This window comes from Falco cherrug, chromosome 8, assembly GCF_023634085.1.
Source record: "Falco cherrug isolate bFalChe1 chromosome 8, bFalChe1.pri, whole genome shotgun sequence".
NCBI classification, from domain to species: Eukaryota; Metazoa; Chordata; class Aves; order Falconiformes; family Falconidae; genus Falco; species Falco cherrug.
The window spans coordinates 24,656,570-24,684,007 of NC_073704.1; the positions used below are offsets into that span (position 1 = coordinate 24,656,570).

Below are 27,438 nucleotides of genomic sequence, written 5' to 3' on the forward strand. Positions count from 1 at the left end.
AAGCCAAGTGTAAACTGAAAAAGCCTAGTAACTTATCACCTGTTGTATTTACTATTGAGACCCAACTATTTCAGTCATGTTGAGTGACTCTGTGCCACTACGGGCCATTACCTGGACTCTCGGTTGACTGGCCAGACCCATCTACATAAGTTATGTCTTAAAACTGCGTGCAGAAAATGTTAAAAACCCCACTTCTTTATTAAAAATGCTAGGTTGTGACTCAAAGTGAGTTAGTTAACAGTGACAATTTTTTCTGAACAATAATAGGAACAAAACACAATTCAGACTTAATATGCAGAAACATGCCATCTGATACTAATGCTATAAAAAAAGGAACTGCATGTAAAAAACCTTAATTCTGAAAAAGATCGGGAATAGTTTGTATATATCCATACATTCTTTGTGGTAACATACAAAATTACTGTATTTTTTTCCTTTTTTATCACTATCAGATTTCTCCCCATCTCAAAACACTTGTGACAAGTTTTTTTATGTATCTCTCTGCATTCCATTTTAACCAGATGCTCTGATTTATGAACACCTGGAAATGCCTGACCATAACAAACAGGCAGTATAAATTAAAAAGTCAAGCAAAGCAAAAGAATTAGACAGCACAGGCTCTCCAGATACTAGCTAGGTAAGGAGAAAAAAAAATCCCAAGCAAATACAAATTTATCCGGAGGAGCAAGAAACATGAACTTGGCAGTAACTATAATCACAAGGAGCTGCTTTATAATGAACAGCCATGCTTCCAGATTCAAGTTTAAGTCAGAACTTTGCTATACAATGTTGAGCTTATCCAAATACAAATGGCAGTCCAGCATGTATTTGTTTTAGGACTTGAGTAATGTAAAATAAGAAGAAAACCCACAATAAAAAAACAATTAAACTTGGTTTTGATAATAAATTCAACATTTCAGTTGGTATTCTCAAGGTTATGTTTGGATAAATTTCACATTAAAATTTATCCATTGAGAACTAGCTGCTAAAATATTTCTGAGTGATACTGAGTATTACTCTACCATCTTAATTCTGACCAGAAGTTAATTTTCTTTACGTTTCAGGATTTCCTTCACTTTACCTGTGCAGGAAAGGAATGTCTTCTCTATCTGTTCTCCTGAAGGAATGAAATGCAAGTATTTCCTAAATGGAACAAATACCAATCTAATAGAAAGTGGTATGAAATATTAAGTTCACAAATATTATGCTTTTAAAAGGAATAAAATTGCAATTTCTACAATCTCAGAGAGGTACAAAAAGTATGCGTGTGCATATTTCTCATCTCAGTTGCACTGTGACGACGAATGGTAACTAAATACTTTAACTACACTAAGATTAAAGGAATTTACTGCCATCACTATAGCAACCATCTTAAAGAAACTAACATACTCAACAACCTGGAGGCTAAATTTAGATCTAATACGCAATAAAAACATAAATACAACAATAAATCCTACATATTCATTTCTATGAAATATAATTGCTTTTTTCACACCGAGCACAAATCAGTCCCTCCTTTAGAGGATTATATCAAAATAAATAGACTCATTAATGTCCAGTGTACTAATGAGCAATGGGTGAAGTAGGTGTTAATTATGCCACAGTAAGATTCAATAAAAAGCCCTGGTGAGCACTTGGAGGTGTGTACAAGCTGAAGTCTCCTCTCTACGTTTGTGTATTTTGAAGTACAGCATGATGCAATCAGATGACAGCAACATGGTCACCCCGTATTCTATGACAGAAACTTTAGACACAGCATTTTGAACAAAGAACCTCTAAAGATTAATTAAAAGCAGCACAAAACCCCACACTCAGTTACTTAGATTTTTGTTGTAAGCATTCAGTATTTCTCATCCCAGAATTTTAAGCTTTCATTGTACTTAAATTACCTAATGCAGTATGCACTGGTTTAGCAAAAACTAGTTTCCAAGCTTTCTGCTAAATTCTCTTTCTGTAAAGACATAAAAAAGTTAAAACAGAAGTCAATGCATTGGCCTATTTTCCAGAAATACAAAGGCAGAATATTTTTTTTGACTGCACTTCCATAGTGCAACTCTTTAACCACTCTGACCATTTAATTTTTCCCAGTATAAGTGTCTTCAGACTTCTCAGAGGTCATTTCAACAGCAGACAGCTTATAACAAAACCATTAGCAGTTTGGCTAGCTTAAGGAAACCTCTTACTTTCCTTTTTTGTTTATTATCACTGCATGAATCTGCAGCATATGAGAGTTTATAATTTCTCAGGCTTGTTAAATTCATGTTAAAGGTCTGTTTTCTTGTTGAATAAATTTTGTTCATATAATGCTGCCTATTTCATATACTGAGTCTTTAATAGCACCTTTGGTCTATGCGCAACTCACAGATCAAAACAGAGGACTAAAATAGGGGTTGATGATGCTATTTACATGTGTGATTCCTGCTGTCTTCTTGTTAGTAGCTTTAATATAATAGAAGACCTTGTCTGTTTTGTAATTAACACATCTTTACTGGAGAGATATTTGGAAGTGATTGCTGTGAATATACTGGTTAGTAAAATAAACACAATCACACACCACTTTCTGTTATCAGACAAATTTGTGAATTGTACACATTATACTCCAGATCAACAAACTGTGATATAACAGCCAAGTAGAAGACACATTTATATAACCCTTTATTTTTCTGAAAATATGTATTCAATCTGACCTTGCAAATATAATTAGCTTGTGGGATGTGTGGATTTCAGTACCATGGATGCTTTACTAATTGCAGCTCTTGGAAATAGATACTAAATATTTGGAAGCTGCCAATACAAAATAAAAACTGCATCTTTTTGTACATCTGTCTTAGCTTCAAAAAGCATAATAATCTTAAAAACAATAACTATACAGCATTTTTAAAGCATTTTCCTGGGGTCAACAACCCACAGTTGAGCCTGCATAATGTATCTCTAGAAACAAAATTTACAATTATCTTCAGTGTGCTTAATACATTTGAGAAAAGCTATAATTAATATGATTCATAGTAATTCACAATCTGAGAGAAGCACTGGACTCCTCAATTGCTAACTACATAAAAATCGGGCCTTTCATAATCTGCATAGTTAGTAAAAATAATGGCTTGATGAAAATGTAGGATCCTTAGTAGCCAGACTTATTTTAGCTTCTTCTGAGAGTGTGAATGCCATTGTATCTTTTACCACTTTTTCTAACACAATCTTTGTAACTCTGTGGGTATTTTTTACAAAAACATCAACAAAAAAATTAAGAGAATGTCCAGGATACTTTACACACTTTATTCTTAAATCCTTCCCATATTAAATCTATAAGCAATACTGAAAGAAACAGTTCTGTTTTGCAAAACCCACTATATTTTAATGGTAAACTTCAGTTAGAAATAACTCAGCCTTTTTTGTTTAAATTAAAAACATTTGTAACATCAATATTTTTTCCAGTGAAGAATCTATGGCATACGGTGACTATCTTTAAAAATGTATTGTGTCCTTGGAATTCAAATAGTGATGTATTGTTTATGCCATATGTTTATGAACAAACATACCAGTGCTTAAAGACAACTCTGTGAAGGATATAATGTGGTTATGCCAGGTGTGGAAAAAGAAGTAATGTCCCATCTAAAATCTCTTTTATCACCTGCAACTGACCTGTTATCAACTGCTTAGTTTGTTTCTAGATGCTTTAAAAATGAAATGGAACATGTGACCCGAGAAGTGCAGCTCAGGTTTATGACCATTTCGTTATTTATGCTGCCATGCACGGTTAGACAACTACAAGTGAAGAACATCTTCTGTCCCCTGCAAGCCCACAACATAAAAAATTCAAAGAAATCTTACTTTTTATGCCATTTCCAATGAAAAGCACTAAGAACTGAAACTGACTCATGCCAAATGCATATCACTGAATTGCCGTGATTGTGAGTTTGAAGTTTGCAACATGGAAATTATTTATAAAATGTCAATTTTAGCTCTAGAAAATATATTCCTAGGAGTATGTGCATTTTCCTTCTCTATCCTTAGAGAATTGCTTACTTGCGGTCAAATCCACAGTACAACTTGAATATCCATACTGGGAGGGGAGAGAACTACAGCATAATACATTTATTTTGACAAGTGAGGGCACGCATCCATAACTCCCAAATAGCAAACCCACAAGTTTTAAAGCTATATGCCTTAATGAAGATAAATGGACTATTCTACATCTACCATGGAAAAAAGGAAATTAAACATTTAATACTTTTCAACAAAAAGTCTTTTTGGAACTTTTGTTATTTAAGGGAAGGGCATGAACTGAAGTAACCTATGTAAATGGTTTAGTACATAAACATACATCACTTAAATCAGCGCAAGTTCAAAAGACGTTGCATAACAAATTTGAGAAGCCAGCATTAACAGATTTGTCATCCCATTTAAAAAAAAGTAAAATACACAAATTATGTTATTCTGAATATATGCAACTACTCTAAAAAATGCTGGGTTTTAAACAAAACAGTGATATACTGGCAATAATAGAACAGTTCAATAAACTGTAGTTTATGTCTAGGTTTAGAAAAACACATCCTGAACTAAAAACACAGAGTAACCTACACGGTAGTGCAGATGCAATAATCTCTTACAAATATGATTCTTCAGGAAAAAGTACATCAATCTTTATTGAATCAACAGTAATCAAGCCCACCACAAACACATCTACTTTCTTATTCTCCAAATCAGGCTTCTATCAAAACTCAGTTCTTGCCCAGATCAAATTAGGGGGTTTTTCGTCTTTGACATGCAGGTTACTGCACCAAACGCTCTGTTCAGTCAATGTTAAGAAATACCACAGTACTGTAAGAGTATCGGAATGTACTAGACATTATACAAAATGTACACAAATGTACCCTTGAATTTCAAACAGAATTACACATTGTGAAGTTATCTCCTGTATTTTAGAATTTTTCCCATTACAATAGAAAAGTGTTAGCAAGGCCAGTTCTAACAATGAAAGTTGTTCCTGGTATAAAAGATCCTGACATAAAATTGTAGGTATCACATGTTTTAAACCACATTTTCTTGTAAAATATTATCTTCCTAACAGTTCACAATGAAAACACCTGTCTCCAAAGCAGCAGTGACAATATAGCCAATTTACTGTTTTGTTTAGTTGTTTTTAATTAATACTTTCAAGCTGTACCCTAACGACAGTTGAATTCACTTGTATCTAGAGAAGATTTATTAAGGTAAAGGTTATTAAGACAAATACATGAAGCAGGGAGGGGGAGCTGGGTATATAAAGAACATCTTGTTAGATAGCTCCAATCTACTTAAAGTTCTCACAAACTTAATTCTTAATGGGGCTAATTTAGATTTCAAATTTCAGGCATTACAGTAGCGTCTCCACACATCTCATTTAAAAGGATTGCTTTTTTTCTGCCTTCTTAAAAAACAGTCACCATCTCCTAAATCCTGTGGTTGATTCAAACAAACAAGCAAAAAGGACAGCTTCAAAGGAAAAATAATACCACTCTGACAAAAGAGTGGAGGTCTGAAAACATGCAATCTTTCAGAAAACTAGTGTAAGACTTACGTTCATCTCAAGAAAATTTTTGAGGCTAGATGGTAATTCCAACATTCAGAAGGGTAACTGTTAAATCTCTGTCTGCTTTTGGCTTCACTCTTTTAAACTATCACGTAATTACCAAGTCATAAACCCATCCACATCCACATTTGTCTTGATAAGTTGGAAAGATTTGCAATACAAAAACTGTCTCAGAAAAGGAGTTCAGCTGTCTTTCTCCACGTAAGTCACTAGACTCAGTGTATGTATAGAAAATTTAATCTAAATTAGAATGCAGAAGCAGCAGATGAGATCAAAACTATTTGCAAATCACTATTCTCATGATCAGCACTCAACAAAATGCCATCTATTTCTCTGAAGAGTTAAAACCTGAAATCAGGTATTAACAAAACCATATTACTCATATAAATATCTAATTACACACAGGTTGTCACCAAGATTTAGAAGTACCAGCAGGCAAAAAAAAAAAAGAGGAAGAGGAGTGTTTTATGGAAGAGGTCACCAGAACAGGTCATCCAGCAAATGAAAAACAAAGCTCTGTTCAACTATATGATCCATTAATTTTGCAGTATCATATTGTCCTATGCCTACATACATTTTGTCCATTATGAAAAATGGACAAAATCTCATTAGCAAAATAAGAATTAAAAACATGCTGGAATACTACAAAATTACAAAGTATAGTATTTGAGCCACCACACTTTAATGACAGGTGTAGAATGCTTTATCATTCTAAATAGAAATGTGAACATTTAAAAATAACTATTTTTCTTTGTTAACAGCTCAAAAGGACTTTGAGACTTTCACCTTGCTCAGGATGACCTTGGCTTTGGACAGACACAACCCTGCTATATAACTTCAGCAGCAACTCAGCTCAGCTCTCTATTTGTACAAGGAGGATAATACCAGCATCTTTCTCTCTCTCTGTCTCCAGATAATAGCTATTTTAGGACAAATAGTATTTACCCCAGCCCACCCACCCCCAAACATACAGTATAACTCAGGGGTCCTCAAACTACAGCCCACAGGCCGGATACGGCCCCCCAGGGTCCTCAATCCGTCCCCCGGTATTCACAGAACCCCCCACTGGGGGTTGCGGGGGGAAACCGAGCAGCCGCAGATGACTGCCTGCCACTGCATCTGTGTGCCGGCCCCCTGTTTAAAAAGTTTGAGGCCGCCTGGTATAACTGCTTCTCTTTGGGACTTCTAAGAACATGATTAAGATTTTTTTCCCCACACTTTAAAAACGAGTAAAAGAACAAATGATAAAGTTCACCACATTTGTTACTTCTTTTAGAATAAAATTCTAAAGATTTCATAAATCGAACACAAGAAAGCAATTTACGACTTCCACTGAAAAGAAACTGCTTGAACAAAATGGTTTTAGACTACAAGCCCTCATTCTGGCTACTCTTTGAAGTATCAAACCTTCCAATTCCAGAAAAGGTTACTTGGACCACAGAACAAAGTTCTTCAATGATGTATGTGGCAGGAGTAATTAAATGAAATGGGGAGCTGCTGACTGTACACAAGAGGAAAAAAATAACCGTCAACCAACCGGCAAGAATAATAAAGTATTGGAACAGGAATGCCCATGAGGTTGTTGCATCTCAAGACTCAAGTGGACAAAACCCTAAGCAAGCTGGTCTGAACCCAATGCTGACGCTGTGCTCTGCACACAGTTGAACTAGGCGATCTCCTGAGGCCATTTACAACTGGAATTTTTTTGACTTACCTGGCTACTCGAATGAACATGTTTTTTTCCTCCTTGTACTCTTTGAATCAGATTAAGATAAGGATATAATACCATAGCAAAAACCTCCTTCATGAAGGTGGCGGGATATGGTTTAAGCACAAGATTAGGATGCATATCGTATTTGTTTTTATCTGTCAGGAAGTGATTAACATGCAAAGTAGAATTTATAAAAAGTTATTGCAAAGACAAGTCTTTTTCTCAGCAAACAATGAAAACAAAAGATTTTTGTCATAAACCAACAGATCTTCCTACAAATACTTCTGACAGTGCCATGCTAGGAAGAATTATGATATAACAACATGAAATTTTGCTGTGTGAATGAATAAGAGATTTTGCTACATATCCTACTAAACACCACAGGCACCAACAAACTTCTAAGATGTACAAAATGGACTTCTGACAATTTTGGATATTTTACTGATCCTTATTATATATATCCAATTATTAATCAAGGGAAACCAATGAACTGCCTCAGAAACACCATTTTAAATGGTGAATTTATTATAATAAAAATTTAAAGTTTAGAACAAGTCAAAAAGGAAAACAGCATTTTTTCCTTGATTTAATATATACGAGTGCAACACAGCAAGTTAATGCTTGTGAAGTTAAAGATACTATGTTACAATGGGTTTAGTGTAGTTATCTTTTCCTTAAGAGGTGAGGAACAGCTGCTAAGTTAAGGTCCAAAAAAAATTTTATTTTTAACATTTGGCAAAGGTATACAGTTCTCTGTGGAGCCATTTCAAAATATATGTTGGAAATAAATATGAAATGTCAATATTTAGCTTTATTCCAGATCTTTAATGAAATTACTGCTTCCGTGGACTAGTCTAAATATATATTACAACTCCCATTGCACAGACTGGAAAACTGGAGGGGGTAAAAGAAAGGTTTATTACTAAGTAATAAACTTACAAGATGAAGCAACAACTAGCCAAGTTGCTCCACTGGCCATATTTCAGCATGTTTACTTTGACTTCATTCACAGAAAAGCCAAAACAAAACCTTTTCTCTCTGGGTTCTGATAACATTAACCTTCAGTTAAAATTCACTGATCTGTTGGGGGGTTTGTTTTACAGGCAGCCAGAACATTATGAGCCTAAAAATCGCTATATACGGTACAGAGTCATGAGAAAGCATACGGCATGTGCAAGAATATGTATGTAAAGTAATAAGATCAGTATTTAGAATTACTTGTCCTTCATGTGCCCTACTATATTTATAATATCCCAGTCCTAAAATGGTCGTTAAAGCAGTTGGCATTTAATCCACAGATCTATATGAGAGTTTTATTTTAAATAAGGATTTTATATGGCTTTTTATTTTTCCTCATTGGCTTTAAGAAGACATTATTATTTTTTTTAAACTGGTGAGAATTATATGTGTTCTTATCTTTAAATCGCAATTATACTTCCCCATTCAATTAGGTGTTTGGAACATGTGTATCCAGATGAGGCCAGCTAACAAAGAAGTTAACAAGTTTTTGCTTACTACCAGTGACAGGGCAAAGTGCTTTTTAATGCTTTAGCTAGCCCAGGTGAACCTAAGCCTCCTCATCAGGATTCATTTCAACTTCCTGACACAAGAAAATAACCTCTGCCCCAGTTGTTCTTCACTAGCACAACCATGACTGCTTCACCGCCTATAAGCCACAGCAATTTGTATGGGCACAGACCCACCCTGAGGCAGGTTGAAAATTAGCTAATGTGTTATTTTGGACTTTGTTGTTAAATACATCTAATCTCAGTCTAAACACACCACATTAAAATCTTCTATGCCACATGTTCACTACAATTTTTTGCCAGACAGTTATGCTAGTAAAAAGGTATAATGCATAATGATCTTGGACGCACATTACTACATACACAAGCAGAAGCCCACCAGTACACTGGCCGTTACATCAGCAAAATTACCTCTACAAGTAGTTCTTTTGCTGGTGCTGAGAAAAAGCAAGCTCCCTGAAACAGGCTTAGCTTAAGCTGTCTAACATAGGAAGAGGCACTGGACACCATACTAAGACAGCCATGCACGTGAAGCAGTCAAAGCTCACCTAAGAAATCCCCCTGAGCTCTAATACGTCTGTTCTCAGTTCATCTAAAATCAAAATGCCTTTTAATACAAGTGATCTTGCCAACCAGGATCATAACAATCACACACATTCCATAGCCCAATCTCATCCTCAAAGACAATAACTTAATTAGAAGTGGAATTCAGAATTCGGGGGATTCTTTCTATTTCTAAGCTTTTAAGAATGCACTTGCCAGAAACATGACAGATGTAAACTTTTTTTTAATGTGAAACTTGAGAATGTAATTTAATCTGACTGTAGCAGCTAGACATGTATGAAAAACAAACATTACAAGACTTCCAGTGATCTCAAGTACTGGCAGCAATGCCATAAGAAGAGCTGTAATTGACAAATGTTTAGATGGACAAAAATTTATTCACATTCAAAATAAATATGCCAAAGATTATTTTCTTGAAGAGAACAAAGACCCTCAAAGATGACATCTGTGTCAAACAACAGCCGCAAAAATAATATTATTTTTTTTTAAAAAAAAAGGCACTTAGTGAGCAAGCATGGTATAACAGTAGTGTAATTTACTGGGAGGCTTTTCTCCTTAACAGATTTAATTGCTAGTGAGGTCTCTGTTAATTACTAGTATAGCCTACAAAATTGTATTTTGACAAAATAAAAAGAATCCTATTTCAACATTTCTATTGGAGTGGGAAAAAAAGAAATAGCAAAAAGAGAAAGTTCTAGAAAAAATAAGTCAGGAGTAATGAAATATTCTACTGCATCATTTCCCCCCCCAAAAAAAACTACCTAGATTTTCTTCTACTCTTTATGCAATTTAAAAGAGAGCAAAATTGATTCAGATGTCTAATAGCTGCCTAACAATCAGAACCTATTAATTTTTCAATTGCCTGTCACATAAACAAATTTGCTATAAAATCAGAATTAAAAAAAAAAAACCAACAACTGAAAACGCAACTGTGGCTTCAGAATATTCTATTATGAAATTAAGGGAACCCTTCGTGGAATTGCTTGGTTGCTTTATTACGATCTGTCTAACAGGATATAGGATACAACAGCTTTACAGAAGATGAACACTTACTTTTTAAATATTTATAAATTTACATTAATATCATCCATATATACCATGACGCATTTCAATAATTATTCTACAATACAATGGGAGTGCATGCTCAAACAAAACACCTCAGCAGTATTTTAAAGCAGTAAACCACCTAGCCAATTTCTGTACGTTCTGTAGTTTTTCTAATCCACTCTCCCTGTGGTTGAGCAAAATCGAATTGCCTCTCACATTTGCAGACAGCTCTGTGAAGGTGATAATAGAGCTGCTCCCTGCTGTCATGAGGCAGGAAATAGGAAAATGGCATATGGGGCTAGAAAGAAATAAAAAGAGAACTAAACAAGAACAAAAGAGATTTCAACAAAGGACAACTATAACCCAATATGCTTTGCAAGTTAATCTCCTTTCATAATCATTTAACATACTTAATCATTTATCTGCACCCTTCTCAAACTCAAACGCTTAATACCAAGTCTTCTGTAAAGTTTTATTGCCCAAAACATTTGGAATAGAAATGATACTAAAAGCCATCATATGCAACGCCTATAAATCAATGCCTTCTCAGTTAGTACCCACGTTAAGGGGCTGAACCTATTCCAATCTGTTAGTAATTGATCTTAGATTTTGTGGCTAAAATGTAATATCTGAAACAATGTATACTTGGATTATTAGTTGCCAACATGTTGAGTGACACCTGAATAGCAGAATATTAAGGGAGGATTATGATTGGTTAAGTGTACTGACAATATCAAAGACTTCCAGCCTGTTTAAGGACTACTGATGCAAGATGCAGAACAAACTAAAAATGATCTTTTTGTTTCCGATGAGAATTTTAAAATTTATTTCTTAATGCAGAATGGGCCTCCAGAAATGAAGAACTTACAGATATTTACAGTGCTTCTACAATAAATCTTACGAAGTACCTAAAAAAAAAAAAAAGGAAGCCTACTATACCTTTCCTTTTACACTCTGAATGGGATCCACCACCACAGCAACAGCTCTTTCTGATAAGGCTTCAAAGCTCTGCTGAGTATTGATATCTACACCAGACAACCAACAGCCAAAGCCAGGGTGACTGTGATACCAACCAACTACCATCTCAGGTCTGAAACAAAGAGGACATTGAGATTTTATGTTAAAAATAAAAACACGTAACGCAAGAAGAAATAGTAATGTATCAGGGCATAAATTAGGATGAGCTGTGAAAAAAACACCATCAGAAATATTTAAATTGCTCACCATAGTATGGTGAAAACATGGACATGAATAAATGCGACAAAAGAGGGCTATCATTAAGGGATGCACATTAGCAGTGGTAGATCATGCTTTCAGTTTTTCACCCTGTTACCACACCTTCCCTGAACCAGTTTTTACCCTTTCAGCACTTGAGTAAATATCTACTCTTTAACTCCTTTGGCGTCGAGGGTTGAATTTTCACGGCAGAAAGTCCATTTCAGATATGGACAACGGGAACCAACAGTGGGAAAGGATTAAATATCAATTAAACCAGCAGCAGAACTAGGAACTCAGTCAAAAAGCAATTTGCACTATTCTGTTCAGCTGCTGAGCCTTTTGCTAACATTAATTTTGAAGTTTTTCCCACAGTAAAAGAATTTGAGCAAGCAGATGACAACTGTTGAGAGGTAGGAGTGAAATAAATTTTTTTTTAAATACTAGGATCTTTTACAAAATTTTTTTCCCTTTCTTTTCATTAAAATTGCTCATAAATAAGCTACAAATTTATACATTTTTTAAAATTAAAAGAAACCAAAGAATGAATCTTTTAAGCAGGTACTGTCTAGTAACTGCCTATACTAAATAGAGCAGCATTCCAATTTTTCTGTGCAATGATCAAAGCTGCAAGTTTAATGTGACAATCTCCTGACAAATGAAATGCATGAGGTGGACTGAATTAAATGCTATGCTACTCACCTGATTTCTGGGCCAATTTTTTCTTTTTAAGCTTTATTAATAGCCCCTAGATCACTAGTTCTGCGGAAAGCCAGCTGCTTCTTCTAAACAACATACAGGGAGTACTTGTTACTGTCGGCCCTCTTTAGGGTGACTTACCTTCCCGTCTGTTTCAGCATATCCAACATTTTTGCTTGAAATACAGGATCAACTGCCTCCACACTGACACCCTGATGAGAACAGACAAAAACCGTCGTAGTTGTACATAAAGCAATATTATTTTTTAACTTCTTACTTCCCACAAACAAAAATTAAGCTCTGTTTAAAAGGGCAACCCAACTATTTTAGAACTACTTGACAGAACACCTTTAAATGTATAATACAATTTTTATAAATGTATTTCAATATGATTTTTAAAATGCTGAAATAAGTTTCTGAATTGCTATTTAAGCTAGCTTTACTATGACTAAATACGATTAAATAGGCATAGGAATTCATCTTTTCCTCCTCTTTTTGTTCTGCAAACTCTGGTCTGTTGTTTCTCACAAGTTCAGCTCTACAAGTTTTATCCAAGATAAGTATCACATACTGGCTTTTTGCAGATTCTACTTCTACTATGCACACGCACAGAATAAACTCAGGACAAAAGAATTAAATTATTTCATTGATGTGCAGCTCTGAGCTAGAAAGGGATCTGCGCTGATTTTGAGAACAATATTCCATTCAAGCTGCACAAAAAAAGCATCATAAATTCCAATTATACCCATTGGCTCATCATCTCTTTAAAATATCTCTTCATAACATGAATATTCTTAGTCAAAATTAAAATACACACTTTTTTTTCACATCACAAAAACATCATTTAAGAGACATGCCACCGTTAAGATCTGTCAAAGAGAGCAAGTTTGAAGTATATCTATAGCACCATCACAATTGAGGGCATGATACACTCATCAAATTTTTTTACATTTTGAAACCTTCCCCTGGCTCACAGTAAATGAGTTCTTGAAAGTTATCAATTTATGTAAGTCTTGTAAGTGATGTTTTACCAATATATACTTACGTAAAAACATAACATCTCCATATATTCATATACACACTTACATACTAGTGTTTGCTAACAAAATAAAACAAAAAATCTTTTTAACTTTTTTTTTTTCACTGAAACCCTTAAATCCATTAGAGATGTTTGAATTATACCTAGTAGGTTATACCTTAAGATTGCATAAACGAGGTAAAGCAGGAAAACCTTTTAAATAATGTTTACCATAAGGAAAAAAAACAAACCAGCACACAAAATTATCAAGGTCTAGGTGCAAAGAACTCACCGTTCCCGACTGTGGCATTGCAAAAACATCGATCACTCTCACAGTGTAATCATCAACAAATTCCCCGAGCATCAGACCCATAACTTCCATTGGGACACCAGCACGACCATGCTTCAACATCTGGAATTAAGACCAAATGACACTGTATGTTTGAGGTTCAAGTTTGACCTGGGATAGTTCTTTCAGCCTTTGTCGATCTATAAATAATTTGCAACTTGCAGCACTTTTGGAAACGGTAAGGAACTATAAAATGGTAAAAATGAAGCCAAAACCAGAGGAGTAATTAAAATAAGTTTCTTACTCTAAGCGTTCCAAATAGTAGCAATTTATTTTAAAAATTTGTCTGACCAGCACGAGTCATAAACTTTGGATAGGTGCCAGATGCTCTATTCTCCAGCACTATACACAGATGCAGTATACACAGAACACTTACTTTCAGCAGTGCAAGGGAAGAGATATAAACCTGTTCTGCTGTATCGACCGCAGGAGCATCTGTTGGTGGCCCCTATGAAAAGAATAAATAGTTATTTTCTCTACCATTGTTATTCTGCTGTTTCTAAACATTTTCTTTTGTTTTTCACATTACAAAACTTACAGAAAAATGCATATATAATTGTGACTTTGTGTTAGATGCAGTTCTTATAAACAAACAAACAAAAAAAGCAAACCAAAACACTTCTTTACAGCACCTTCCTTCACTAAACTACTCTGTAATACAAGTCACCTAGCCATCACCCCCTGTCTACCCCACCCACCTCAAAACCATACCAATCTAAAGAGCAATCTTACCAGAATCAGTCAAATAAAAAACTGGCAGGTAGTGCACTGGGTACTAACCTGCTACAAGACATGCAGGCTAAGAGTCAGGTAAGTTCCCATTAGTCAGCCTTGCTGCAATGCTAACCTTCGTCAGCTGTAAAATACGGCCAGTTCTCCAATTAACTATGTGTTTCTTGCAGTGGTGTGAATGTAAATGCTGCTGGGCTAGCATGATTAACTGGCACCAACACAAACAGCAATTTCCCTTTGCTTCATCAGCTTTCAGCTAAAGAGGACTTGCAGATAAAGGCTATGGGAGTACTTTGCAGATACACTGGTACAGTGAGAGAAAAAACGGACCTCCGATCCCTAGGTGGAAAAGCTGTGAACAAAATACTTTGCTCTTTGCCTTATGAGTAGTTATTCAAAAATTAGCACAACTGTCCCAGGTGTGAATGATTGGTTGAAACAGGTTCTGTGTACAGTTGAAAATGAAAAACACAGGAGGCAGCAGCTTAAACATCCCTTTCTCGAGGAACAAGAGACATATTGCTCTTACATACAGAATTCTGTATCAGCATACCTTATTACAGCCAATTAACAGTACAATCATTACTTTATTACCAAATTGTATACAACAAATTTCCACTGAAAAGACAAAAGGTTACTGCACTAAGTGATGTATACTCAGAAGGACAACAAAGCAACCCTGGAATACGATAAAAAAAGATACCCCACATTAAGTTGAGAGGGAAAAAATGGTCCCTTTACACAAACATTTTGTATATTCAGAACTTTGATTCTACAGTTGTAAGCAAAATCGGGCAAAGAAAGAAAAATCTTGAGTAAATTCTTAGTTTTTCTATTTAGAGTGGTAAAATTCAGTACAACATGCATCCACATGACATCAAACAAAGACATACCAATTGACACAAGCCATCACCTCCTGAAGATAAAACCAGGAACTTAAGTAATCAGCACGTTGAATTTGAATAGTAACTGTCCTTTCTGCATACTTTTACATTTACACACACAAAAACATCATCTAGTCTTCAGAACACTTTAAAGACAGTAAGAAAATCCAGCTGAGGTTTTTTTCCCCCAATGTCAATGAATTCCTTCTCTATTAGCTCCAGAATCAATCTTCGTATTTTAAATTCAATCTTTTTATTTTGAAACTCACATACATGCACAGATCTGTGTCAACCACAGCTGCTTCCTAACACCCTGAAAACTTTATTTCCAACTCTGATACTGCTGACCATCACCTCTTGGTATTTGTTGTCCCTCACTTTACTACTCATTGCTAATTCTTCTGTCACTTTGGCCTTCCCATCAGCAATCTTCCAGCAGGTTTAACTTTTCACCTTCCATAACATTCTTGCTGAATGTCCATTTTTCATCAATCGCACCTCTTCATCAAGTATTTCCCTGACTAGCCACAGCCCAACAGTGAGATGGTCCAGTGGAGAAGTGTTACCCCTACACTTAAGATGAAAACTCTACGAGCAGTTCTTCAGAACATTTCACAAACCAGATGCACAGAGCACCTGAATCACTTACTCCAAATTTACTACAACTAAATTGTATGACAAAGTGTCAAATGTCCAATCATTTTCTGATACTGTTACTATGTTTTTTTAATCCATAAACATGTTAAGTTTACCTTCTTAACTGTATCTCTCCTGCTTTAAGTCTATTCTAAATAATCTTCTTTATACTTAGAAATCTTAATAGTTTGGAAAGCACAAATACTTGTATTTCCACTTAATCACTGCTAAAAATAAAGCACAGATGAGTTGGGTTTTAATTAAAAAAACTTCTTAGTTTGATAACAACCCACTTCTCCATACATAAAGCTCTCTTTCAATTTACGACCAGTTCTAGACCAGAGAGGGTCTATAGTGAAGTAGAAGTACACACACAGTAACCTGCTTCAGAAAGAACCATAGCATCCACGCTGTTACCACCATACATATTCTACATTTGCCCCACATTTTGTTTAACATTTCACTGTAAGCAAGCATCCCACTACACTGCTCAGTATTTTTTAAAATAAAGAATAGCATTAAAAAAAATAATCTCCCCCAAATTAGCATAAGTAGTTCTGTGATTTCTGGCAGGCTAATGTTGATGTTTCATTGAGACTAGCTTCTCAAAAATCAGGAGCTTGAACTGGAGTTTATTCCACAGATTATGGTATGGCTCCTGAATAGGCTCTCCTACATGGAATCTCCAACATCCATTAAGATGGCAGATCGCAGTGACACCCTGCCTGCAGCCAACACTTTTATCACATCTCTGTCCCCCATGTAGACACCTATGTTCACAACTTGTAAGTTTATTCTTCATTAACCTTTCCCATTTTACAATCAGTCAGTAGATTCAACACTTACAGGGAGGGACAAACAGAATTACATTTTGTTTCTCTAACAATGCAACTAAATTACCTTTAGTTTAAGCAAAAGTAGGAACTAAAGCAGGGTGTTACCCTACCGTACTCATTGCTAATCTTTCCTTTTATTATTTCTATATTTCTTGGAGCTTTCAAATGCTCATTTACCTTTATGACGGTCCAGAAGATGGAATATTTAATATTATACTTTATCAATCTCTTAGGCATTCTATAAGATAAAGCAGTCTCTGTTTTCAAAACTTATATTAAAGTTCTCCTGCCAGCTGCCAGGACCCATAGCCAACAAGTCATTTTCATTGTTTCATAGGAAATGTTAATTCAGAAAGGAATGCTTCATTGGTGTAAACCAACTTGCTTAGCATCTTTTTTTTTTAAAGCCAAAGTATTCACCGTGAATAATTTTGCATACTAAATGCAAGTTTAAATATATATGTATGACTACACTAGAGCATTAGAAGATACTAGCTGCAAACTTCATTGTTTAAGCACATGCCCGAGACAGTAAAAATATTAAAGATTATCTTTAACTTTTAACACAGTTTAATCAATTTACCTGAACTCTTAAATACTAGCAAATGGCAGTAAACAATGCAAATATAGCATAGGTTTATTAATTCTCAGTCTTCCTATAAAATACAGCACATACTAAGTATCTCCTCAGTCACGGATACTTCTTCCATGAAGATCTCACCATCTCCTATCAGTCTGCTCTGTTCTCCTTATAGGTTATAATTACTAGCTAAATTATGAGAAAAAGAAACAAGTCATTGCACTGTACCAATTATGTGTATTAATTCTCATGCTAAAATTCCTTCCTTTGTTTTGAACATGGATTAGAATGAACTGCTCAAGAGTTCTGAAATTATTCTGATGTACCAATTCAGGAGTTTTGAGGAGAAAAGGATCCATAAGTCAAAGCCTGTCCAGAATCTACATCCACAACTGATTTAGGTTCATGTTATTTTTCTACCAGAGATAAAATACTATAAAATACTATTAAAATATACTATAAAATACTATAGGCACACACTTATCTTTCTACAGAAAACTATAAACTCAAAGTTTACCAAATCCTTAACCTAAAACTTTTGAAGATTTAACAGGTAAAACCAACAGAATAAATCTTGTGTCTTCCAAGTAGTTTACTTGGCAACTTTATACAACACCATTTGAAAAAAGACATTGGGAAAGTGGACCCAGTTTACCTCCATCTCTGACCACCTCCTTTTTCATAAATGACAGACAACTTAACAGAGCCTTGCAGTGGCAGCCGCAGCTCCTGCGTGCTAGTTACACAGTATGTGGGAGCTATGGGGTTACATGTTTGGGGATTTCTTTGGCCTGTTTCTGCTAGTCTTCCACAGAACTTTATGCATTTCTTTCATGAAGCAAAGAGGAAGAAAGACTTTATTAGCTAATCTCTACATGGAGGCAAAGTATTTTACACTGACCCTCCACAGCATGTGCTATTATCACTGTTCATAAACTTCAGTGCCTGCCAACTTTAACAAAGGAACACCATCCTCATGAAGCAGAGTACCAAATTAAATTAACTGGTGTCAGAAACCCAAAGAAGAAAGCATTTGTATCTGCAATGCAAAAGATATGCTGGTATTTTTGGTTACATTATGGTATTCAAAGAAGGTCAGACAGTTCTCCCACTGCACAGAGGTTTCTAAGACTGTCCATCTTGCTGCCGAGCAGTGAATACTGCCTCCGTTCTGCCTGCCCACGGCTTTATTGAATCATTTCTTAGGGAACTGGAGAAAAATGGGATTGGGAAACTGAACATTTTTTCCCAAACATTCCTGCGTAAGCGGGATCCAGTAATCATGAACATTCAAAAACTGTTCTAAAAAATACTGTTATTGTGCTACTTCCTGAAAACTGACATTTCATCTGAATCAACTATACATGCTGTCAGTCAGTGAAATGAGCTGCCTCATGGCCAGCCATCTCGTAATAACCCAACCACTTTTTTTGTTTTGAATGGCTGAATCTCTATTTCATTAATCGAGAAAATTAAGTTACCATTATTAAAATACATTTTTTTTTGCTTGATTTTTTTCAGTAAGACTTGTAGTAGAAAAATCCCATTCAAGTTATGAACGGAAGAAAACATTGTGATATTAAATTATGCATGATATTACTTCTGTTGCAGTTAGAGAGATGATCCAAGATACAAAGCAGCCCTTTACCTGGGCAGCCCTTGTTGACGAAGTGTTAAAGGCATTTGCCATTCTAACAGGATAAAAACTAACACCTTGAAGTGTTATCTACTCAGGCCTTTTAGCAAATTTGTTAACACTTTTAGGTATATTACTCCACCTTTCTCTTAGTGTGAACTGGTATCAATTATTTAGCCAATTTTATTATGTTATTAAAATACCTGCTGATTAAATGTGAACTAAAGTGTCATTTTAGAGCACTGCTCTTCATTTGTACTATTTTACATTTATTCAAATACGTATAGAAAGTGGACTCGACTAATTTCACAAGCAACTGAGAAATATTCCACAAATGGATACACTTTTATTGTTTAAATGGATCTTAAACACTGCTCTGGTGTCAGGCTTATAACACAAAACATGATTTTTGAAATCATAGCTGTTTCAACAAAGAAACTCAGTTTTGCAGTAGCAACTGTAATAAAAAAAGGCAATGAACTAAAGTGTGGTAGAGCAAATCTTAGCTTTATTGCACCAAACAACGTATTTCTGTATAAAAGATAAGTGCTACAATCATTACCACTTTTCATTTTTGCAATTGAAATAATTTAAATGGGAACATAGGACACACAAGCAAACACTGACTGCAATAGTGTTTATTTCTTTCCCAGTAAGGTAAGAAAGAACCTTTTAATAGTTTAATTTTGTGAGTATTAAACAACTAGTGTGAAAAACAAGCTGCATGTAAACTATTTCTACTGCCTCTGCTTCAATGACTAGCTGAGGCAACCTGTTATAGGAGGTGTTAATTGGCAATAGGAGTACAAGTCAGAAGCATGTTCCCCATCGTCCTAACCCAGCAAGGCTAGGTCATTAAAGTGGAAATGAATTCTTTCATGCCGACTTAACCCTTTCAGTACATATTTTCAGCTGTTGTGTTTAAAGACAATTGAGAAAGATTAACTAAAAAGAACAAGACAGAAAACACTTGCATTATTTTTTATTTTTAAAATGTATTCCCCTCCCTTTTTCTTCCCTTCTCTACCTCCTCCAAAACAGCACTTTAGATAATCAACACATTTACGGGGGGGGGGGGGGGGGGGGGGGGGGGGGGGGCAGGGGAGAAAGGCAAATGGGGTATAAATGCAACGACAGTCATTGCAATATAATAATTTACAATACTATAGGACATTTAGAAAGATCAGGCACTTAAAGGGAGCTTAAAAATACTACTTTGTGGAGACAAATCCAACAGCATATAGCTTGGTGAGAGGGGGAAAAAAAATTACAGAATACAACCTGCAGAGAGGACACAAACTCAAGCAAGTGTGCAGAGGTGCTGGTGATTATAAAAAGACCTTACAAGTTCAGAGTACCACTGCTCTCCTCTACTTACCCTTTGTCAGTAAGTGGTATAACCTGATAATATATTGACATAAAGAATAGAAGATTTCTTAGATTGGCACAGTGCTTTTTACACATTGCCAAGGCTAAAAACAAAACAAAATTGTGACTGTGGAGCAATTTTTCCTGTGCTGAAACGATACACTCATGGAAAACACCAACTCTTATTTCATCAGTGGGAGTGGGAAAGGGAGTAAGCCATATTCCCAGATCTCAATGGTTCTAGCAACATGGTAATGACAAGCACCAGAAGCCATGTATTGCATTTTCCACAGTACAGGAAGTTAATGTGATCAGTCATGACAGAGAAAATCATGCAGTTCATTAAAAAAATTGAAAAAAATCACAGATTTCATAAAAAGGGAAAAATATTACTTTGCACTGTGAATCACACACTAATTAGTAGCAATTTGAAATTTTATTGCAGTTTTCAAGCCAGTGCACATACAATTTTACAGTTAGCTCCACATCAACAGGATTATATTTTGAAGCTAGCATTATGTCTAAACAGTTTATACGTTTAAGCCCATTTTTATACCAATTATAATCAAGCATACATAACAGACCACAAAATACCATAAGTCTCAACAAACAGCCTAGATTTCTGAAAGGATCACATTGTCTTGTTACACCATATGTCAGATGAAATAAAAATTGTAGTAATATGTTTAGTCTCAGACTCCAAAATGGAGTAAGGCTACTAGGGAAACATTATGGCATCAATTCCTACTTTAAATTAAAAGTATCTGCAAAAAAACCCTCAACAGGCTACATAAAAACCTGCCTCAGTACATTTTACAAAATCCTGTCTCCTAAAAAAAGTTTATCCAGGTTCACATTTACAACAGAACTCCACAAACAGTAATATAGATGGACATGAAATAAATAACATTTCCCATCTCCTCTCCTTTTCAAAAACCAAAATTACAGAACACAGAATTTTGCATGGCTTTGAGTAGTTGGTTAAATGGGTTGGGAACACCAGTTGGCAAACAACTCTTCAGTGAAGAGTCAAAACTTCACTACTTACCATTTTTGTTTCTTTAGGTTTTTTGTTTCTGTGGGTTTCGGGTTTTTTTAAGTTAAGCAAAACTTCAAACAAAAATAATCTCTAGTTCACTGGGAGACTCTGAAGAGAACCTGGCCAGAATTTAGTTGAACAAAGAAAAAAAAGAAAGAAAGGAAACCACCAAAGTTTAGCTTATGTTTCCACCCTATCCATCTGTTGGCAATCTCTTTTGCACTAACAGTTCATGGAAGAGGTATAGTAACCTACTAATGTGGGCATATGCACAATGCCTCATACACCTGTAGAATGTAACATTTTGCTCACCTTAAAATTTTGAAAATTTGGGGCAATTAGGTCTTTTACAAAAAAAAAAAGCACTCCTGTTTTCCAATACTACCATTGAAAACCATTCTTCAAGACTGAGACTTAAAACTTACTAAGAAAAAAAAAGTATTTACCAAGATTTGGCATCAAATGATGCTAGTTGCATTTATTTTACGGTTAGATAAGCTTAATTTTACTACAATGTACTTCACAGAAAGACATTCTACTTGTCTAATTTGTATTAGAAATAAGTATTTATTACCCAATATCAACATGCATTCATGATATAAAATTATGTGCATCAAGATGATATATGTAATTTGCAATAGTCACGACTTTCTGCAGCATTCCAAACAACTGCTGCATGAAACAGCCACTTAAGTTTAATCTTTCCTGGTTCTAGTGCTTCCTCTCTCTTTACCCCATACAATCCACAAATTCATTGAGACACAAAAAAGCAACAGAAAGTATGCTGCATCACTGCAGTTAATATTCCTTATTATCAAGCATAAGGACAATCTGGACTAGATGACTTTTAAAGGTCCCTTCCAACCCAAACAATTCTATGATTCTGTGACAGCGTTACAGTGAGCAAAAAGCCGTAAGATCAGGGACATAAAACAAATCCTCAGTAACATCAGACATGTTTTTGAAAAGAACTACTATTTTTCACAACCTCAAGCTACTGGAAAAAAAGAAATACAACGGTCAGTTTCACCCCAGAATGAAGCCAGGAATAGATAACAGGTTATTCCCATCACCATTACAGAAGGTATTGGGATTTATAAATGAGAGCCTCAAAGCAGATAATGAGTTGGCATTTGTAGATTTTGTCTGCCTCCAGAAGTCTTGCTCTAATGCAGATTTTTAATTACCTTATTCTAGACACAGTTCTGCCAAGAGAGCAAGGTAGCCTTCAGCAGGTGCTGTCTGAGGTCACCCTAAAGTACACCCTGTGCAGCAGAGCAGTTAAGGGAATTACTCAATATGTGAAAGAATGCACTGGGTTCTATAGGTAGATAGGTCTCTGTTGTGACGAGCTGGTCCTCTGAACCCAAGCAGGTGAACTGGGAGACTCAGTGGCAGTATGTAGGAAGGTTTGTTGTCCTAACACTCTGAAGAAACGAACGAAAAAAAACCCCACAACAGCAGCGCCCGCCCCCCGCAAGAACACAACTTCAAACTTTCAGGAAAATCTGAAGGGGACTATTCTACACAGCAGGAAGAACACAGAGGCCTTTGTTCAAAGGTGCTGCATAGTAGCCCTGCAACTTCATACTCAATAGCATGGGATTTCAGAAAGAAGAAACAATTTCCAAGAGAAATAAACCAATCGCTGTAAGGGGAGGCTGTCTCCTGCTTACAGAAAGGATCATTACAAGTGAAGAGGTGTAATGCAGAAGGCACAAAGATGTCTGCTCTTGTTTAGTCTTTTTTCCCCCCTGTTCTTCCTCATTATGGCTACACTCATTTCCTTGTCCAAGCTCCTTTGTCTCTTCTGGGGAAAGTTGGCTGGACTACACTGGCAATTAAATTGAGAAGAGAGAAGCTAATTGCCTAATTATTAGAAATAAGGAAGTTTAAGATCCGAGGCCAAGAGGAGGCTGCTAAAAATGGTCTCCAGAGTTTATAGGAAAACAGTGTATCAAAGGAAACTGATAATGTCCTTATCAGGGGCAGGTTATTTTTAGTTTTATGTTTGTTTTCGATTAATACCTAAGATATGACTGTAGCACAGCCCACCTTACTTTAAAGCAGCTTTTAGAACACAGTGCATACTTTGTGTTATAAGTACAGTCACATGACAATTTCTAGCATGTTTCTCCCTCCATCTCCCATTAGCACTTTTGGATATAAATCACATTACAATCACTCAACTGTGTTTCAAATGTAGGAAAACTATACCCAGCCTCTAGCAACTCCCAACAACTTTCAAATAAGCCTGTGCTACCCATGGAGCTATCACCATCTCCAGCGTAAGCAGGCCCAGGCCATACTGGTGCCCTATATTTGATATGAAGCCATCAGCTGAACAGTCCTGTATTAAAACACCAACCAATGCCGTAAAATACTTATCCCAGACAATGAAAGTAAACAAGCACAATTTACCATATCTAAGGTGGTTTTTGCTTCTTAAAACAAAATCATCTATTTTGGCTATATAAAGTGACACAGACTTTCTACAGGAGATAACTCAGGCAATAAATAAAGTCTTTTGAACTTTTTATGGGAGCTGATGTTGGATGTTTTCAATGGATGAAAAATGTCACTGAGAAAGTTTTTCTGCTCTTTAAATGGGTTGATAGCCTCTGGGGGGAAAGTAGAACTGGAATAACCCACCTAAATTGTACACCATCTTACCTACTGGGAGGTATATTGGAATTTTAGAAATACTAGCATTCTCAGTACTTGAGAACTTTGCTGGAAAATGTCTCAGAACAAAGAGCACAAAAATTATGCACAATTTTAAGGAGCTAAAATTCAGATTTATTCTCCTGGCAGAGTATTCTCAAAAGGAGCATCTGAAGCTTCAAATACGCATGAGAAGCTAACAATAGTGTATCACCAGACTTCCAGCCACATAAAGCATATACATCAGGAGACACAGGAAGGAAAAAGTCATGCAGGTGCAACAGACACCAAGATACCAAAACACTCCACAGCCTTCCAAAGGAAAAAGCACTTCCATTGTGTTAAACAACACATTTGCACCCTTCAAACTAAAACCCAGCCAGTTTCAAGAATCAATTAACCAAAACAATTTTCAATAAGATTTTACAGTATTGGGGTTTTTTTCTGGTTGTTTTTGGGGTTGGGTTTGGTTTTTTGGGGTTTTTTTGGGGGGGAGGGGGGTGGGGGTGGGTGGGTCATGGTGGTGGTAGTGGATAAAGGTGTGTGTCTGGGTTTGTTTTGTTTTTGAGGGGTTTTGTTGAGGTTTGTTTTGGTTTTTTACATAGGGAATCCTCGGATGTAGATTAGCCAGCTAGAACATCTACTTCAAGGGACCCCTCAGCTTAATGAAGTAACTCAACAAAACTTGCATTTAATTGTTAGTTGGGAATGATCTATACTGAACCTGACCCTTCTTATTCTGAAGCCCCACAGAATACTGAGCCAGTAGTGCTCTTTAATAACCATCCTGGCTAGATCAACAGATGAAACAGAACTTTGGATCAGTGGCAGGTCTCTCAAGTTCCCACAGTGCCATAGATTTAGTAAATGGGATCAGCTTGTTCTAAAAACCCATGATAATATGGGGGAAAAAGGTTCCACAACATCAAGCAGTGCAATGCTTGAAACCTCATAATCAAAGTGACAGTTTTCAAGTGCCATTTACAATGCCCTAATCTGGAAACATCCCAGCTAACCCATCTGATCAACTATTTCACAGATGGAAGCACTTGATGGCTAATTGGCAAGTCCATTATTCAAATAAAATAGTTTTCTGCATTTGTATTTTCTATATTCCAAGTCAAGGTGTAAATACTCCTTTTAAGACACAGGTCACTTCTCTGTCTCTCCATCCCTTCCCATTTGGATTTTTTTTCTCCTTCCCCTCTGCCATCAAATATGTTAATTCAGAAATACAGGATCAGTTCTATTTTCCATTTATTGCACTAGAACAGTTGTCTGCACCAACACAGCAATGTAAATGAACATTTAAAAAATCCATCAAGCAATGAAAAATTATTTCAACACCATTTTAAAAGCATCATTATTTCACTGCTTCCTATCACATCTGGATTCAGAAAAATAAGACAGGATGTGTTAGCATGGACAAGAACTCATACAGCTTTGATTACTGTTCTGGAAGTGCTGGGGAGAGAGCTCTGCTAAAAAAGCATTTAATTTGCTCACATTCTTAAATAGTATCCAGTAGGATTGCCTAATAGAGGCATATGTGGAACCGAGTTCACTAGCAAACAATAGTTCAGCATACAAAATGAAGAGGAGTGTTGCTCCAAATTCCTGCCTGCCACAAAAGTAGAATGCTTTTACGCACCTCACAAAGCCTGTTATGTTGTCTGCAGCAAATGTACAATGCAAAATGAAGTACTAAATCACTAGTGAAATTCTGCGGCAGGCAGTATTCCAGGGGGGTGAACAGGGAGAGATGGACAAGAATGAACCAGGAAAGCTACTAACTAGAAAAATCCAACACAACAAGGGGCAGGAGGAGGAAGAGAGGAGACCACACAAGAGAAGAAAAACCAGAGCATTGACAAAATCCAAACTCCTATGAACTACAGAAGGGAAATTAAAATAATACACATTTTGAGACATCACAACACTTTCAAACTATAACCGTTCCCCTGCATCTTTTTTTTTTTAAAAAAAAAATCTTCAGTCTCTCATTCTTCCTTATGTGTATACCATAAGAGCAGAAATTCAAATGCCTACTATATCAGGCATGTAAGACAAATGATTTCCGCATGAAGCAGTGTTGCAAAGAAGGTCTTATTTACAGTATCAAGGTCAAAACTAAACACAGGTACCTTCCCATACAAACAATACAAACTTAATGACCAAGTTCATGGCCAGAAAATACTGTGCACGGCTTACGCGATGCCAAAAGCTATCAGATCCTCTTCCTCCTCTCCTGTCCACCTGCTGCCCAGGAAGACAGTCCTTTTCCTCTCTTTTAGTTTTAGATAGACAAAGGCTCAAAATTTGAGCCACAGGTCACTGGAGGGAATTTTTATTGTTGAAATATTAAAGATCAACTCCTTAAAGAGTTCATTAGCCATATGAAGACAGGCTTAACGTCAATGGAATTTAGCACTGACCACCTCTGACAATTCAACATTGAAGGCCAATCAGCCACTCAGCAGCATGCTGATGGAGCAAGCAGTAAGAAAAGTGAAGAAACACAAATTCACTGAAAGCAGTTTTCAAGTGGAATACAAGACACCAAAAGACTTGAAATTAAAATTGTAAAAACATGAATCCAAAGAGGACTTGGGACAACACATTTGAGTTTGGAAATTAAGAACATAAACAAGATAATGATCAGAAGAGGTGGTTTTACCAAGGGGAAAGAGCAGAGTAACTGCTGTTGAAGAAGCCAAGGCAAGCCAATGAGAAAGAATTCCATGGCAGAGATCCAACAGGAACTCATTTGCTGTTACTTGAACATAACATTACAGAATGATCAGGGTTGGAAGGGACCTCTGGAGACCACCTAGTCCAACCCCCTGATAAAGCAAGTTCACCTGCAGCAGGCTGCAGATTTGTGTCCAGGCAGGTTTTGAGCGTCTCCAGAGCAGGAGACTCCACAGCCTCTCTGGGCAGCCTGTTCCAGTGCTCTGTCACCCCTGAGGTAAAGAAGTTCTTCCTCATATCCAGATGGAACGGTGTCCATTTCCTCTTGTCCTGTTGCTTGGCACCACTGGAAAGAGCCTGGCCCCATGCTCCTGACACTAGCCCTTAAGATGCTTGTTTACATTGATAAGATCCCCTCTCATCTTCTCTTCTCCAGACTGAACAGGCCCAGCTCCCTCAGCCTTTCCTCAGCAGGGAGATGCTCCAGCCCCCTAATCATCTTCGTAGCCCTCTGCTGATGTTAAATCAGACAGACTGTTAGCAGACCTTATGTGATGCAGTCCTCTTACTAAACAAACCCTTAGCTACAGGAAAAAAAAATCCCCACATTCTGTTATAAAATTATTTTGAAAATGCTTCTCTTTTTCTACAAGACTATAGACAGATGATTC

General features: G+C 36.2%; 1 protein-coding gene across 3 annotated transcripts in view; it reads right to left on the minus strand.

The window, feature by feature from the left end:
* The window catches only part of PSMD14 (proteasome 26S subunit, non-ATPase 14), a 48,969-nt gene that overhangs the window by 11,256 nt on the left and 10,275 nt on the right, over nt 1-27,438 (minus strand). For all 3 annotated transcript variants that reach the window (XM_055718006.1, XM_055718008.1, XM_027810590.2), the window contains 4 exons: nt 14,078-14,149; nt 13,645-13,764; nt 12,476-12,546; nt 11,360-11,510 (listed from right to left, as the gene is read on the minus strand). In XM_055718006.1, the coding sequence (XP_055573981.1) occupies nt 11,360-11,510; nt 12,476-12,546; nt 13,645-13,764; nt 14,078-14,149 (414 nt within the window). The remainder of the gene's footprint in view (nt 1-11,359; nt 11,511-12,475; nt 12,547-13,644; nt 13,765-14,077; nt 14,150-27,438) is intronic.